The sequence below is a fragment of the Nipponia nippon genome, unplaced genomic scaffold (genome assembly GCF_047370975.1).
Source record: "Nipponia nippon isolate SJK-2023a ecotype South Korea unplaced genomic scaffold, ASM4737097v1 scaffold_45, whole genome shotgun sequence".
In the NCBI taxonomy this organism is placed as follows: Eukaryota; Metazoa; Chordata; class Aves; order Pelecaniformes; family Threskiornithidae; genus Nipponia; species Nipponia nippon.
In genome coordinates this window covers 153788-169859 of record NW_028262364.1, presented here as the reverse complement: position 1 = coordinate 169859, position 16072 = coordinate 153788, and the positions used below count along the sequence as shown (strand labels likewise).

The 16072-nt window shown below is 40.0% G+C and overlaps 1 gene segment (V, D, J or C); it reads left to right on the top strand.

Annotated features, from left to right (window-relative positions):
* LOC148052627 (T cell receptor delta constant-like) overlaps window positions 1-9330 on the top strand; it is a 36842-nt gene extending 27512 nt beyond the window's left edge. The window contains 4 exon segments of the C gene segment in view: window positions 6621-6902; window positions 7531-7593; window positions 7934-8053; window positions 8679-9330. Coding sequence covers window positions 6621-6902; window positions 7531-7593; window positions 7934-8052 — 464 coding nt within the window.
* The last annotated feature ends 6742 nt before the right edge of the window (window positions 9331-16072 follow it).

The following is a 16072-nucleotide window of genomic DNA, read 5'->3' as shown; positions in this document are numbered from 1 at the left end:
TGACCTTGGTGTCTGCAGAGTTGTTTCTCTCACGTGTTCTCACTCCTCTTCTCCAGCTGAAGTTGCACAGTTTTTTCCCCCTCTTAAATATGTTATCACAGAGGTGCTACCACCGTCGCTGATTGGCTTGGCCTTGGCCAGTAGCGAGTCCATCTTGGAGCCAGCTGGCATTTGTTCTATTGGACATAGAGGAAGCTTCTAGCTGCTTCTCACAGAAGCCACCACTGTAGCCCCCCACTACCAAAATCTTGTCACACAAACCCAATACAATTTCCCATCTTGATGGGCACAGACTCAACCTGCCTCTCCTTTGCCAGACAAGGGAGAAGTGGGCTCTTAATGCTGCAGGGTCTCAGAGACTGAGTCCCTCTCTTGCCATCAAGGCCCAGATAGTGCTAATGATGCAGAAATTGGTCATCATGAAGGATTTGATCAATCTGCAACAACTCCTTTACTCTTTAATAGCTACTTCCATGGGTACAGTGCTTCTAACTAACAAAACTCAATCATTTTCCTTACTTTCTCATCTTAACTAAAACAGCATAAAGACTTCCTAAAGCATGAAATGACCCCTAGACACCAACTCTAAGAGCCAAGATCAGTCAACTTCTTCACACTCCTGAGCATTGAAACCAAATTCAAGGTAAAAAAGTAGCAGCTTCCTGCAGCAGAGGATGATTTTCATAAATGCTTTGAAATAGCACTAAAAATATTGATTTTTTTTCATGCTTTCTATTCAGCTTAACTTCATGAGGCTTTTCAGAGGTGTCATGTATTCCCAAATTTTTTACTTATAATTCAGCCTTTTTGGTCTTATTTTAGACCATTATTTGAAAGCCATATCATGTTTCTTCATGTGGTGTGTTGAGACAGAAACCACTCGAGAAGTCATGTGACTGCCTGTATAATCCAAAATTCTGTGTAGTGAAAAGGAAGAGAGTTTTTGTAATGGAATGTATCACTGTGTTGGGGGACTGGAGTATCACAATGATATAAACAACATAGGGCCCTGTACAAAAACCCAAAGATGGAAAAAAGGCAGTATATTTGGGGGAAGAAAGGAGATGGGTGACTGAAATGATTAAGGAGACAAATACAACATTCTTTTCATATTTCTATTTATCCTGGAAATATAGAACTCACAGGATTTCTAAAAGATGGAAGAAAGGGAGAACTTGGAAATTCTATATTCAATCAAGCTATTTGAAATCATTGAACTATTCAATTGTTGTTTTTCTCTTTCCAGTTTTGGAAGAAAATGTGGCTCTGGATACCCTCATGGGATTGCATACGTGGATCATTAGGACAAATATCTGGCTTTTCATCTCCTGTTTTTAAAACACTTTTGAATACCATAAGGAAAGAGTTATTTATTGGACTAAGCATTAGCAGTGTGAGGACAGATAAGCTTATATTTGGAAGTGGGACCACTCTTACAGTTGAACCAAGTAAGTATCATTATTTTGTTTCTAAAAATTATGTTAAAATTAAGGGGGAAGAGGACAAAGGAATCTCATGGTTTGGGTTCACTCTAAGAATTTTCTGCTGCAATAATCCCTAGAGTTCATTCTCTCCATCCAGAGTTTTAAGCTGAATCCTCAGGTTGTATCTGCTTAGGAAGGCTTTAGAGGAACAACTGGACTACCTCTGTATATCAGCTTTACTCTATGATCCCCAAACACCTGGTGTACAGTACTTAAGTTTAAAATGTTATAATCTATTCCCAGTCTGGATAGCACTCTGGCCCAAATTCACTGCGAGGTGTCCTATTCTCCAGTGGATTTTCACTGCCTCATTTTGAGCAGGAAAGCACAGCTCAGTGAAGAGCTGACAGTGGAGAGAAGTTTTGAGACAGGTCTTTAGCTATCTGGTATGAGAAGTTAGTTTTTGACACTGGCATGACACTCATAGTGTCACCAGGTAAGTGATTATATTGGCGTGGAGGCAGAGGAGGAAGGTGGTTAAATATCCTAAAATTTTCACAGCTGCTTCATATCCAAGACCACTTAGAATGAATGAAAATTGGCTACCAATTTGCCTAGGCTTTGAAAATGTAGATGTGGTGAGTAAGGATCATAACAAGCCTTAGTTCTTCCTACCTTTATTGGAATTTCATGATGTACAAAAACGGTGGATGTTAACCCAAGGTTTTCTGTGGGAGTGTAAATGTTGGGGCAGCAGGGGAGTTTGTTATGTTGATCTTTGTTACCCTAAACATCCAGGTGCATACCCTAAGACTTGTTACGGTGCTTTCAGAGATCTGCATGTCTTTAAAGTGCTGCAAAAATGTCCCATGTAATTTTACATACCTAAAACATCCTGCTCTCATTCCAGAAGGGTATGAGACTCCCTTAGGTGCTGCCTAATATCTGTCCAGGTATGCAGGATATCTTGCAGGGGAATAAATATCTGTTTTGGAACAATTTAAGTCCACCCCTAATTCCAAAGGGACAAAGGAATACAAAGTTATCATTCTGAAGAAAGATCTGTTCTTTCTAACCAGTGAATCCTCAGTCATAAATGCAGGACCAGAAGAAACTGCCAGATTCCATTATTTTCACATCAGTCAACACTGATTTGAAAACGGTATTTGTCAAAAAAAAAAAAAGAGGTAAAATATCCCATAGAAAATACTAGAATTTGGCAAGAAAAAACAACCAACAAAACGCAGTCTAAGAGCTGGCAGGTGGAAGATTAAGCAATGGTATTGCCATTTCAGATATTTATAGAAACGCTGATATGATACTCTTGTTTCTCACATAAAGGGTCCTATTTTTTTTAAAAAAGTTTAACGTGTTGTTTATTCTGCTGACAAGAAAAGTTTTGTTTCTAATCAGCTGAAGGTAACATGTGGCTTATTGACTGCAACAAGATATTCGTGATTTAAGCAAACTTTTACAGTACATTACGCAAATTTCTAAAACATCTTCACTGAGTTTCCCACAATTTGAGTTAGAGAACAATTCATTTGACAAAAGAAAGGTATTAGCCTTGCCTTCTCCTCCACCCTGAAATGCTTTAAATCATTCTTTCTCTGTTTTTCCTGCCTGTCTCTTCTCTCTGACATCCTGATGCAAAATTACGTGAAACTACACTGGAGTGAAGTTTCCATGGTGTTCAATGATTTCTCTTTTTCTAGCTAAGGATAGGATGACATTTTCAAAGATGCACAAAAGCTTTAGGATTATGTTTGACAATAAAAGATAATAGGCCTTAAGCATCTAAGTCACTCAGTGTCTGTTGAAATACTTAAGTTGAAGCCAAAATTTCCAGAATTTGTGCAACCTGACCCTTTTGTTGCTAAATTTGGATTTCTTTGGGAGATGCTAGTATGCACTTTAAGATGGTAAGAACAGACGAATCTAGAACTACCCAAATCTTTTGAGAATCTCTGAACACAAAATGACGTAGAAAACATGCATTAGTAGTCACTATAGGATATTCAAGGTATATTCTCCTCTTGAGGGCTCAGTTGAGGACAGATAATGTTTTGGTTTTGTTTTGGTTTTTTTTTTATTCTAGATAAAACTTTCATTAAGAAAACTAAAGCCCATAACATTATGGAATATATAACTCTTCCCATGACTTTGCAAGATTAAAGGGAAAAAGAAGTATAACTTTTTGTATTAATGAAATGCTACTGCCAGAACATAATATAAAAATCCCTCCCAAAAGCAAGCAGTGATAGGAATTCATGGCTGTATTTTCAGGTAATGCAAAGTAGTGGGACTCAGTTGAGTCTTCTGGGGTCTGATAAAAAAATAATTCCACTTTATTAACTACAATTGCACAGTGTACATTTGTTCTTGCTGAGGATTTTACCCAGTGAGTTATGCCAGGGAAGCAGCTTGCTAGTATACTGGCTGTTTGGAAATACTGGAGACCAGAAAACATGAAAAGCCTCTAAAGAGCTTCTCAGATAACAAAGAATGCACAGGACTAACAGGCTCTGGCAAAACCATGTTACAGCACCTGGAAAGGAAATGTATGTAGGAAGAATAGCAAAATGAGCCTTTTTTGATTTACGCATTTTAACTGTGTGTTACTGCTGCTCTTGTCTTTGGGAAGGGGACTCAACTGACCGTGGAGCCAAGTAGGTATTCTTTATGCATTAACCTTTTCTGAGTTGTTATTGTTTGGATTTTAACTTTTTTTCCTTTTCTTCCTCCTAAAATTCAGGCAGCCACTCCTCCATGCTTTAAAGTCACTAATTAGACTTTAGGCTTCCTATGTATAACATTTTTATATGCAATTAGACAATTTAAGTATAAAAAACATGCCGATCCCACTTCTGCTATCATGCCAAATTTCTTTGGGACCTAACGTCCCACTTAGTCAGGCATCTTAATAAGCTTTTCATAGTAATCGTTTGGTTTTGAAGTCATGCTTGGACAGTCTAAAGGGAAATAAAGTTTCTGTGGAGGTTGACATTTAAGTTCCTAAGACTTTCTATTCTGTCAGAGTTAGAAAGACAGCACTGAGAGGGGAGAAGGATAATGTACAAAAGCATTAAATGGCATCTTATGCAACATTTCTGTACTAGTTTTATCTTACTAAATTGTTCAGAGTTTGAGTTAAACTGAATAGGTGAAATGAAATCAATGAATCTTTGATTCCTGTTTGGTATCTGCTTGCTGTAGGTGTTGACAAGCATGGAGTTGTGCCTGTTTTATTAATCGAGCCAATCGTGAAGTTATGGCAGAGTACTACTTGGCTTTCACCTCAGTTCCTCAGTATTGGGGTATGGGTGGTGGGGAAAGAGAGTAAAATCAGAGCCCCTTGATCAAATCTTGAAAAAATACCCTGTCATGAACAAAATGTTAGACCTGAGGGATCTCTTGACCAGATTGCAAGGCAGACGTCATGCAAAATTCAAAGCCTAATGCACCTGTCTTTAGCAAAGAGACCCATCAGGATGCTTCTGTCACATCGGACATGTAAATCTTTTTTGATATGTCTGATAGCCTTTTGTAAGCTGAGCCCTTTTTGGCAAGGAAGCATGATAGATGATTCCCTTCAGTTTCATGTTTTTATTATAATTCATGTTCTAATCTTGTCCTGACATTGGTATGTGGAATCACCCTGGTTTCTCCACCTATGACCTGAGGGCAAAAGCATTTTATTTTTAAAAAAATCATGATATTATAATGATTTGTTGGCTAGTAAATTATTTTGAGATCAACTGTTCCCTTAAAAGACATCCCCTTCAAGTTTAAGCAATCTTATTTCATTACTTGTATATCTTATAAGAAATTCCCAGAGAAGGCTGCTGCTACATAGTTGAAATTCAGGCTTTTGCAGTTGTCAAGCCTTTTCATTCATGTATGTTGCTTGGAATTGAGAATTCAACTCTAAAATTCTTTCAAAACTGAAAAAACACATGTAAAAGTTTCACGGTAACTCTTCTGAAATATGCATGAGAGACCAAGGATCCCAAATCTTGTGAAAACTTGTCAGCGTCTTTTAGGTTCTTTCGAAACTCCAGTTCTAGGACATGTTTTTCATATCTTGATGTTTGCTGGTATCTTAATGCTAAAGAACTACCACTGAAGGTTATTACACTAATCTAAGGAAGTTTGTAAGAATATTTGTCCATGGACATCTAGTTCATAGGCCTTGGGGTGTTCTTCCCTTCAAATCAGGTTATTATACAAATTCTGCATTATACTTCTAACTGCCCCTGGAGCTGTGGGACTAACAATATGGCAGAGCATATGGATGAGAAAAGTCACACTTTTAGAATAGGCACAAGAATTTTTGTTGAACCAAGTACCAATTGTATTCTATTTTCATTGTCTCCAGACTGGGCTGAAATGTCTTACACCATGTACAGTATCTAGTGGGGAAAACCTCCTCCATAATTGAAAGTTCTTGACCTTATCAGAAACTTCTGGAGAAGTGGAGATATGCAATTCACAGACTTCTAATTGCTTCTCTCCTACTTTCCCATCTTAGAGACAGAAATCCCTCTTGCATCTGAGCATTTGTTACTGAAAAGATCAACCTTGTCCCCCACTCCAGCAGCAGTACTTAATTTCTGCAAGTAATGACATTTGTTAGAGTAACCTTGCACAACAGTAAAGCAACAAACTGACTTCTCTTTGCCCTACCACTCTTGCTATGGTTAGACCTTTTAGCCACATCAGAAGAAGATTTGGGGGAGGGGAGGGAGAGTAAAAGAAAAACAGTTATTCCCTCCTGTCTCATGAATATGCAAGACAGTCCTTGATAGAAATGTTATTTTTAGGAATTAAATTGTCGAGAAAGCAGAATAATTTGACTCTTGGAGTGGCATGCATAAAAGTTCTCTTCTCATTTGCAGGTCCCTTACTTATAAAATAAAGAATTCACATATAGGCATGAGCTTTGGCAAAAGAAAGCTTAGAATCCTGTGGAATTAAAGCTCCTATAAAAAACCTACTCTCATACACCCTTTCTGTCTTTGATCTGATCTTTTAGAAGCAGCAGAAAGAAATAATGACAAAAAAGGCCATTAGTCATTAATAATGCTAGGAATTAGTCACAGCTGGAATATACATGAACTTTAGGTGACTTAGCACTCAGGCAAGCTTGCAATAAAATCAAATCAAGCCCAAACAATGTTTTTTTTTTTTTTACAGACATTCAAAATAAGTCTGTCCCAGAAGTCATTGTGATGAAATCAAAGAAACCGCAAGAAGATGGTCACACTGGGAAAGCAGCTTGTTTGGCAAGGAAATCCTATACAAAGAAAATCAGCTTGGAGATGTCCTCTAGTGACGTCGTATATGAACAGAGCACATCCATTTTGACATCAGAGGGGTTGTACTCTACTATTAAGGTGGTCAATGTGACAAAAGGCACAGAGGTGACCTGCATGGCCAAATTCAACAGCACTATTACAACCAATGCAACATTGCCAGGTATAATTTTGTGGTACAGCTGCAACTTGTTTCTGGAGGCAGTGTTTGCTCGTGCTTGCTATTTCTCCTGCTAGTAAGCATTGCTCTGAGTAACCAGCAGAAATGGGAAAGACATCTAGTACTTAAGCAGGTAGAGCTGAAAGATATTTAAAAGCATCTAAAATATGGTCTTAACAGTTTAACAACTTGGAGTTACTTTTTTTTGGGGGGAAAAGACACAATCTTTTTTAAAAAATGTACATTTACTTATGACTAAATACTTCACCACATAGCAGCAAATCTCCTAAAGCACAGCCTGAAATAGCCTTTCTAAAAACAACAAAAAGTCAAAGTGGTGGTGTGTTTTTTTTTTTTTTCCTAAACCACTTTTTATATTTTGGGGGATTGTTTTTGCCATCATGAAGCTCATTCAAATAGTTAAACCAAAACAACTCAGGAATTCTTTTGTTTCCTGAAACTGCATGGAGAAATTTTCTCCTCAAATTAATGTTAGAATTAGTGACCGGTCATCTGAGCCTCAGACTGTACTGCCTACATGTCCCTGTAGGAAGGATCATATGGACATTTTGTTTAATCCTTTTTAAAATTTGGATATAATTTATAATGCCTTTTCTTTATCATGCTACAGAAAAGGAGGCTGAAGAACCAGTAACAGGGAAGGTTTGCAACACCACAGACACCTCTGCACAAGGTTAGTTACCTAAATAGATTGTGAAGTTACATTACTATGTTGGGGATAAATGCATGGAAATGTATTTTCTCAGGGGCAGAGGAATCAGAATACAACATATTAATCGAGCACAATCTGCTTTTTCAAGGTAGCTAGTTTAGTAACAGACAAGCAACAGGAAGCAAAATCCAACCTAGACAGACATCTTCCTCCCCTGTTGTTGCCATGTTTCTCTGTCATCTTTTCCTTTGCTGCTGTTTCTTTCCCTGAAACTGTTACCTGTTTTTTTTTCCACTTTCTGCCAATATCACAATATCCAAATCCAGACCATGATCTCTCCCATCTTTTCTCTATCACTTAGCAGATACCAAAATGGAGAAAGCAAACATGCTGTCTATGGCTGTGTTGGGTTTGAGAGTCCTGCTGGCAAAAAGTATCGCCTTCAATACACTCATGAGTATCAAGTTGTTTCTTTTCTGAGGTAAGGAAGCACATAGCTTGATCAGTAGTAATACTGGAAGCACATGCCAGGAATGACTGCTTGTCTTTGTGTACTTCTCTAACCCCGCAAGGAATGATACTTGTTCATTTGCTCCTCTTTCCATTAAATAACTCTTGTAGGCTTCTGGGGAAAAAAACCAAACCACCCTCCCCACCAAAAAGAACTCCCACAACCCAAACCCAACCAACCCCCCCTGATCCTCCCCCCCCAACCCACAAAGATAATCTGTATCCAAAGCTCAGTTCTTGGTGGCTGATCCCCAGATTTTCTTTGCAGCAAACTTGTTCTGCCAGAGCAACTCAGGTATTACCGGAAGTGCCTAAGAGAGATCTCAATGACTATTTCAAGTGGCAGAGCAGAAAGCCTGGAGAAAAATCAAGACAAATAAGGAGTCAAAAGCAAGGCTTCCAAAACACAAACATGGGAAGTAGTGGAAGGAAAGCAAGGAGGGGGGAGGATTTTTAAATTAAGGTATCCAAAGAGGCACAAAAGATAGTCCAGCCTAAGTTTTGTGAGTCTACCTGTCTTGATCTGACAGCTATCAAACAGCAGCACATAGGCCCAGTTGCATTAAATGTAGTTTAAACACACTTTGCTCTTCCAGGCAGTGGGGAAGCAAGGCAACAGCAACCTGAAGAACAGCAGGAGAGAGTGTGTGCCAGCAGCACAACGGGTTGAACAGCCAATGACAATAATCATCCAGAACACAGCACAGCACCTTCCCCTTAAGACATTTTATACTGTTGAATCCTGCCTAGATAATTTATGTAGTAAGAGTTGTAACTGCTTTTGCTATTGCTTTTTGTCTGTGAGCTGAGGAGTGTATTTATCCTCATGCCTCTGCTAAGTAGAAATGAATCTCCTCACTCTTCCAGCCTTTGCATAGAAGCATCCAACCTACTTCAATAGTTCTGAAAAATCCAAACCTCACTATAGGTATATGACCCTTGTAAAACACCTTTTACAGGCATATTGTGTTAGTCTGTAGAACTGATGTATTACTGCTTAAAGAATTCAGGTACAGTAGATGCTATTTATAGCTTTAATGCTTTTTAGGTAGCTTTAATAACAATAATTTTCTAGTGTAGATGAGAAGATCTGTGTTGGATCAAAGTGATTCACTTCAACCAGAAAACATTCAACCATAGAAACATTTTTATTTGCATTTCTTTATTAAACCTGTATTTCTTCTGCAAAGTCTACAGCACCTGAATTTTAGGTTACTGCAGTAGTGACCAAAATAAAGTTCTACTAAGCCAAAATGCTGTGGTTTGTTCTGTGATCTTTCTTCTGAATTTGGGATGGAGATTGCTGAAATCCAAGTGTCCTAATGACCAGGGAGATTAGAAATACAGCTTTGATAACCTAGATTTCCTATTGTCTGAATTTGTCTTGCCTAGACTTTGTACAGGGAAATGGAGATTCTCTTTGGCACATTAAAAAGCTTCAGCAGGGCCATGAATTCTAGAGTCAGAGGATTCGAATAAGGTCTGACCTTTCAGATCACTTTGAAGAAACCCAAGCAAGATATTTTGGATCGTAGCAGAGAGACACATGTCTAAGGAGAAATACGTTAAGAGACAGCTGATATGAACATGAGGAAGGAAAATACACATATGAGAAGAGAAGAAAACATGCTGTTTTTTTCCACTCCTTCACACTAGGAAGAGGCCAACAGGAAATAATGTATGGTGGTTTGATGGAGTGATAGTTTCTATAGCAACTTGGTTATTAGTCAAAAAGACCCCAACACACATATTCCCCAAGTCATGTTTCTCTCACAAGCAGCAAGCAGGATGCTGTGGTCAACATTTATGACTAAGTTACACCATGTAAGATTAACTCCCCCTTGCTTTGAAAAACAAGTTAACCACATCCTGAAGGGGAAATAAGGTTTTACACATACTGACTGAGTTACTGCTGGCTTCAAGACAGCCTCTACAGAGTGCATAGTGAGGTCTGTTTAATAACGCTTTTTTAGGTTGGTCCCTCAGTGTCTGTAAACACCTAGATGAAGACTCTCACCCTATGCAGAAGACAAGTGAAATTTGCATGGCAAATCAAAAAACAATAAAATGCTTTTTTAGTGCATTCTACCACCATAATGTAAATCAGGGGGAGCTGTTCACTAGTATTTTTAACATGATTTTCTAATGACACCCTGAACTTTTTTATCTTGCACTCCACACCTTTTCCCAAGATCTCAGACAAGACTGAGACTGGGAGTACCATTTCTCTGTCTCTGTCTCTGGAATGATATTTTCCTGAATAGTCCTTGGTTGTGCCTGAGCTTTGGCAGAATTAAAATCTTGCAATACTGCACAAGCAAAAAGAGGGATCTACAAATGTGTGACTACTGAGAGACAGCATTGACTTATACAGAAATTTATCAGCCAGATAAAGACATCAGTCTCTATTGTTTCAAACACCTGTCTACATTGGCATCAAACACCAGAGCCCTCATTTCCATCACGAAGAGATTCATGACCTGAGTGATACCTCCATGGTCAGGTTTTTCAGACCTCCCTGTGCACCACTGGGAAACCGGTCAGTGTGGGAACATCTGTACCCTCACTAACTCCCTAAAATGTCAGTCACCCAAGTCTCTGTTATCTAGGTCTCAGTCAAAAAAGAGAAACTGGTGTATTTGAGACGATGGTTCAAAGTTTTCAGCTCTGTGGATCATGAGAGGGAAGGAATACCCATCCATCATTTTCTTACCGCAGTCTATCACTCACCCACAATGAGCAGAATTAGTCCCCGTTGGAGTAGACTAGCCTGGTGGCCAGGCCTGTGGCTCCCCTAAGACTTTATTTCAGGTCAGAGTATGTGAAATAAGAGGGCTGTGTCACAGCTGACCAAAATAATGTTTCTGAGACATGATGCCAAGGACAGATACTGAAGACAGCCCAGGCATCCTTATAGTGTAGCCAAACTGGGTGCAGTCTATTTTTCTTACTTTATCTGGAGAAAACTATTTTGTTGGCTGTGTCTGGCCTTCTTCTGGACGGAAAAGATTAGCTTCCTGTGGCAAGCAGCAGCCTATGCTGGCTTAGACTAACTGGGGATAAGAGAGGAAGAGGGAACAAACTGCATAAATACACTCTTGGAAAGAAGAGAGGTTTCTGTATCCAGTGAGGAATTTTGACACCTGGGCAGCTGGTGTCTAGAGAAGGGAGGTTAATGGAAAAGGCAATACCATATTAGACCACAGGATTCAGCTGGAAGAAACAGATACATGTGCAGACACACAACCCCTTTCCAGCTCTTAACCTTCTAGACAGATCGTGCTGGATTTTTTATTTGCACCATTTCCCCTGTCAGGAGCTGTCTAGGTCTAATTATTTTAGTTTGAGTTCGGAAAGAGCCTGTAGCCCCTCTATCCTATTTTCTGTCATTGTGGCTTCCTCATTGTCTCCCACTAGCAGCGGCTTTTCACTTTACAGTTGCAAACCTATAATTTTGAGCCAATGCAGAACATGCAGGTTAAGAATACAGAGTAACATCATTGTTTGCAGAAGAAAATCTGTAACAGGGAGCTTTCATACAGCCCAGTAGTAAGATTGTGTTGTGGCCAGTTCCACAGAAGAGGGCAGAGTCTGCAGCTTTCCCAGCTGATATGAACTCAGGAAAAGTTTTTGTGAAGAAATTGTGCTCCACAGTAAAATATCCTCTGTTAAAACCAGCACCTTGGGATTTAGAATTATCCTTATAGAGGAAAAAATACATTGTCCTGTAAGAGATCTGATGATACCAGAATAAATGAGGATGATGATAAGAAGAACTCTTTAGTACAAAACATTTTAATACTACTATCCATATTCCCCTACAGATTTAATTGTGTCCATATTTGATTGTATTCAGATGGCCTTTGAATATCTCCAGGGGTGGAGACACTATCCCAGGAGATCTTAAAGCCATCTGGGCATGGTCCTCAGCAAACAGCTCTAGACTGCCTGAGCAGAGAAGACTAGATGACCTCCAGAGGTCCTTTCCAACCTCAATCATTCTGTATTTCTATAATATCTTTGTCCTACACAGAACATTTGCCTGGAATTTTCAAAGAAGAAAGCCCAGATTAGCAGTATAATTATTTGGGTAGGAGAAATAAATTCATAGAATCATAGAATCATAGAATTGTTAAGGTTGGAAAAGACCCTTAAGATCACCGAGTCCAACCATTAACCTAGCACTGCCAAGTCCACCACTAAACCATGTCCTCAAGCACCACATCTACCTGGCTTTTAAATACCTCCAGGGATGGAGACTCAACCACTTCCCTGGGCAGCCTGTTCCAATGCCTGACCACCCTTTTGGTGATGAAGTTTTTCCTAATATCCAACCTAAACTTCCCCTGCCACAGCTTGAGGCCATTTCCTCTCATCCTATCACTTGTTACTAGGGAGAAGAGACCGACCCCTACCTCGCTACAACCTCCTTTCAGGTAGTTGTAGAGAGCAATAAGGTCTCTTCTCAGCCTCCTCTTCTCCAGACTAAACAACCCCAGCTCCCTCAGCCGCTCCTCATAACACTTGTGCTCTAGACCCTTCACCATCTTCGTTGCCCTTCTCTGGACACGCTCTAGTACCTTGATGTCCTTCTTGTAGTGAGGGGCACAAAACTGAACACAGTACTTGAGGTGCAGCCTCACCAGTGCCCAGTACAGGGGCATGATCACCTCGCTGGCCTGCTGGCCACACTATTCCTAATACAAGCCAGAATGCCATTGGCCTTCTTGGCCACCTGAGCACACTGCTGGCTCATGTTCAGGCGGCTGTCCGCCAACACCCCCAGGTCCTTTTCTGCCAGGCAGCTCTCCAGCCACTCCTCCCCCAGCCTGTAGTGTTGTATAGGGTTGTTGTGACCCAAGTGCAGGACCCGGCACTGAGCCTTGTTGAATCTCATACAGGTGGCCCCGGCCCATTGATCCAGCCTGTCCAGGTCCCTCTGTAGGGCCTTCCTACCCTCCAGCAGATTAACACTTCCACCCAACTTGGTGTCGTCTGCAAACTTACTGAGGGTGCACTCAATCCCCTCATCCAGATCATCAGTGAAGATATTGAACAGGACTGGTCCCAACACTGAGCCCTGGGGAACACCAGTCGTGACTGGTCACCAACTGGATTTGACTCCATTCACCACCAGTCTCTGGGCTCGGCTGTCCAGCCAGTTTTTAACCCAGCACAGAGTGCACTTATCCAAGCCATGAGCAGCCAGTTTCTCCAGGAGAATGCTGTTGGAGACAGTGTCAAAGGCCTTACGAAAGCCCAAGTAGACAACATCCACAGCCTTCCCCTCATCCACTAAGTTGGTCACCTTGTCATAGAAGGAGGCCAGGTTAGTGAAGCAGGACCTGCCTTTCATGAACCCATGCTGGCTGGGCTTGATCCCCCTATTGTCCTGCACATGCCGCGGAACGGTGCTCAAGATGATTACACGTTAACAGTGCAATTCAGTAAGGAGAAAAAGCAGCTTATGTTGCCCTATAGCTGTAGACAGAGTGGTTAAGTACTTTCAGGGAAGTGTTCACCTCCAGCAAATCAAGCTTAATTTTATTTCCCCTTGGTGGGCGTTACAGATAAGAGTATGCTGTCTAACACCTGTGTGTCCCTTCTTCCTGAGCAAGTCAAAATGGTGATAGCTCTCTCCTGTGGCAGAGAACATTAAAAGCACCCTAAGTGAATAAATATCTTTCCAAAAGGTTAAATGGAAAAGCGTCATGAAGAACAAGGAAAACTGAATAGCAGGGAGAATATTTGGCATTATGTCTCATATTTTTATTTACATACAGGGAAAGGACTGTCTGTGCTTCCAGCCTATACATTTCTTGCTTCTGCAGAAATGTATGGGAATGGCCCAAGCAAGATTAAATATCTCTAAGGTTTCAGTGCCCAGCCTCCCACAAGACACAAAGGATGGTAAAGCTTCATAGCTAGAAAGGCTCTGGCAGCACAAGGCAGGACTCCCAGTCTCAACTCTTTAGTGTCTTAGCTTTCTCAGAGTCAATAACAATGTCACAGAAAGGGAGAAGTTCAGGGACAGCATCAACATCTCTGTACACAGGCTGCCAGAGAAAAGGGCTTAGATCAGCCTCAAATGATGCACGGGATTTTGCATCCTCTGGCATACTGTTACAACACAAACAAATACTTGCTCCAACCATATGTAAAAAAAAAAAGGAACACCTATGTGAACCCCTTTCCAACTCAGCCCCATGAACACACAGATAATCAAAGCCTCATTCTTATCCTTGCAGAAAACCTTGTTTCTTGCTTTTTTTCATGTGATGCTTCACTGTCTTCTAGGGATAGAATACTTTCTCACCCTCAAATCTTTAAGCTGCTTAAGTGCACAGCACATCAGCCTGACTTGGAGTTTATTTAGTAGTTTCTTGCCAAAGGAGAGTAGGGAAGTTTGCTGTAAGTTGCTCTTAAATGGGTCTGGGTGTAATGTGGTTAATGATGCTTATTTTTTACTACTGTAAAACCCAGCTGGGTGTAAGTGCAATGTCTGTGATTATTATTGCATGTACTTGTGTCCTCTTGTGCAAGGGTTGCGTTTGGAATGAAGAGCTTACATACACTTAAAAGGATATTCAGAGCAAAAGTTTCTAGGAGTTTTAACTTGGTAAAAGTAATTCAAATACATGAAATGAGGTGAAAAAAATCCCTTTTTTTTTTAAATCAAATTCCATCAGTATATTCTTTACAATTTAAACTTTATAATTCAGAAGGTAAACTAGGCTTTATTTCACTTTTTGGTCATATAACCTTTTATAGATTTTTTTTTTAAGAAGATAAACTGGTTGTTTTCTTGTTATTACTTTAAACAGTACCAGACTGTATGAGAATGGTAAATATTAAATGTTTTTTTGTAGACCTGAGTCCTTCTGTTGTCTTATACAGCATTGAAAATACAATACAACAAAGATATTCCTACATTCTGCTGGGCGTCATCTGACCTGTCTGTTCTGTTTCCCCAAAATACTAAAAAGTTCCTGATAAAATTAGATATATTGATGTAAACTGAATTTCTTTACTTGATCTCTCCTGCTACCTGCTGGTCAAAGTGTTTATTGTTCTCACAACATTTTCTGTTTGATGAACTCCAGTAAATAGGTCAAATGGAAAAAAAAGCAAACACCCAAATCCCATAATAAGTGTTGTCTCTGCACATGCTACAAATTAAACTTCTTTGCTCTTTGTTTTCATTCTTGCCTTGCCAGCAGGTGCAGATGAAAACCTTTGCTATGTGATATAGAGGCTTGAGAAAGTTCAGTGCCAGAAATACACAGGTGAAAGAACATGAATAGCTGAACTGAGATTCAAAGAAGCTTTATTGGAAGATACAAGCTAAAACAGATGCAGAGTTGTAAGTGATTTGTAACAGCAGAAATGGAGTAGAATACGGGAAACACTTGCAGCACTGCTTTTGAAATTCATCAGTATTTCTAAGGGAGCTTTAAACTCTAAGTTATTTAAGAAACTCGGTGGTCAGAATGTCCTAGGCTGGAGGAAAGATAGCTTGTTGGGATTAAGGGATGTGTTTAGACTGTTATGTCTAAAGCATGCTGGGGTCTTCCAAAGGTATGGATGTCTTGCTAAACAAGGAGGAAGTCTGAAACAGCAAGGAATGCAGTGCAAACTGTCTGGCTTCAAGAAATGAAGAGGCTGATAAGAAGACGGATGAATATAAGTGCCAAAGTGTCTGGTGCCCTGTGATAAAGAAATTGTAGGACAAGTTGTTGCATCTAGGAAGGCTACAGATGAGATGCACTCAGGAGCTGTCTTCTTCTGGTGAGGCTCTCTGCTCCTTTGAACTGTGAGGTTTTCTGCAGAGGGGTTTCTCACTGTGGAAGGACCAAGCCATGTCAGTTCCATCAAGTTCTGCCTATTGACCTGTCTGTTTCTGAAAACAGGTAAGTCTGTTTGCTGTGAGCCAGGAATTTTGCATGACACAAACCTGTGTATATAATACTTTTTTAATTTCATCAGACTG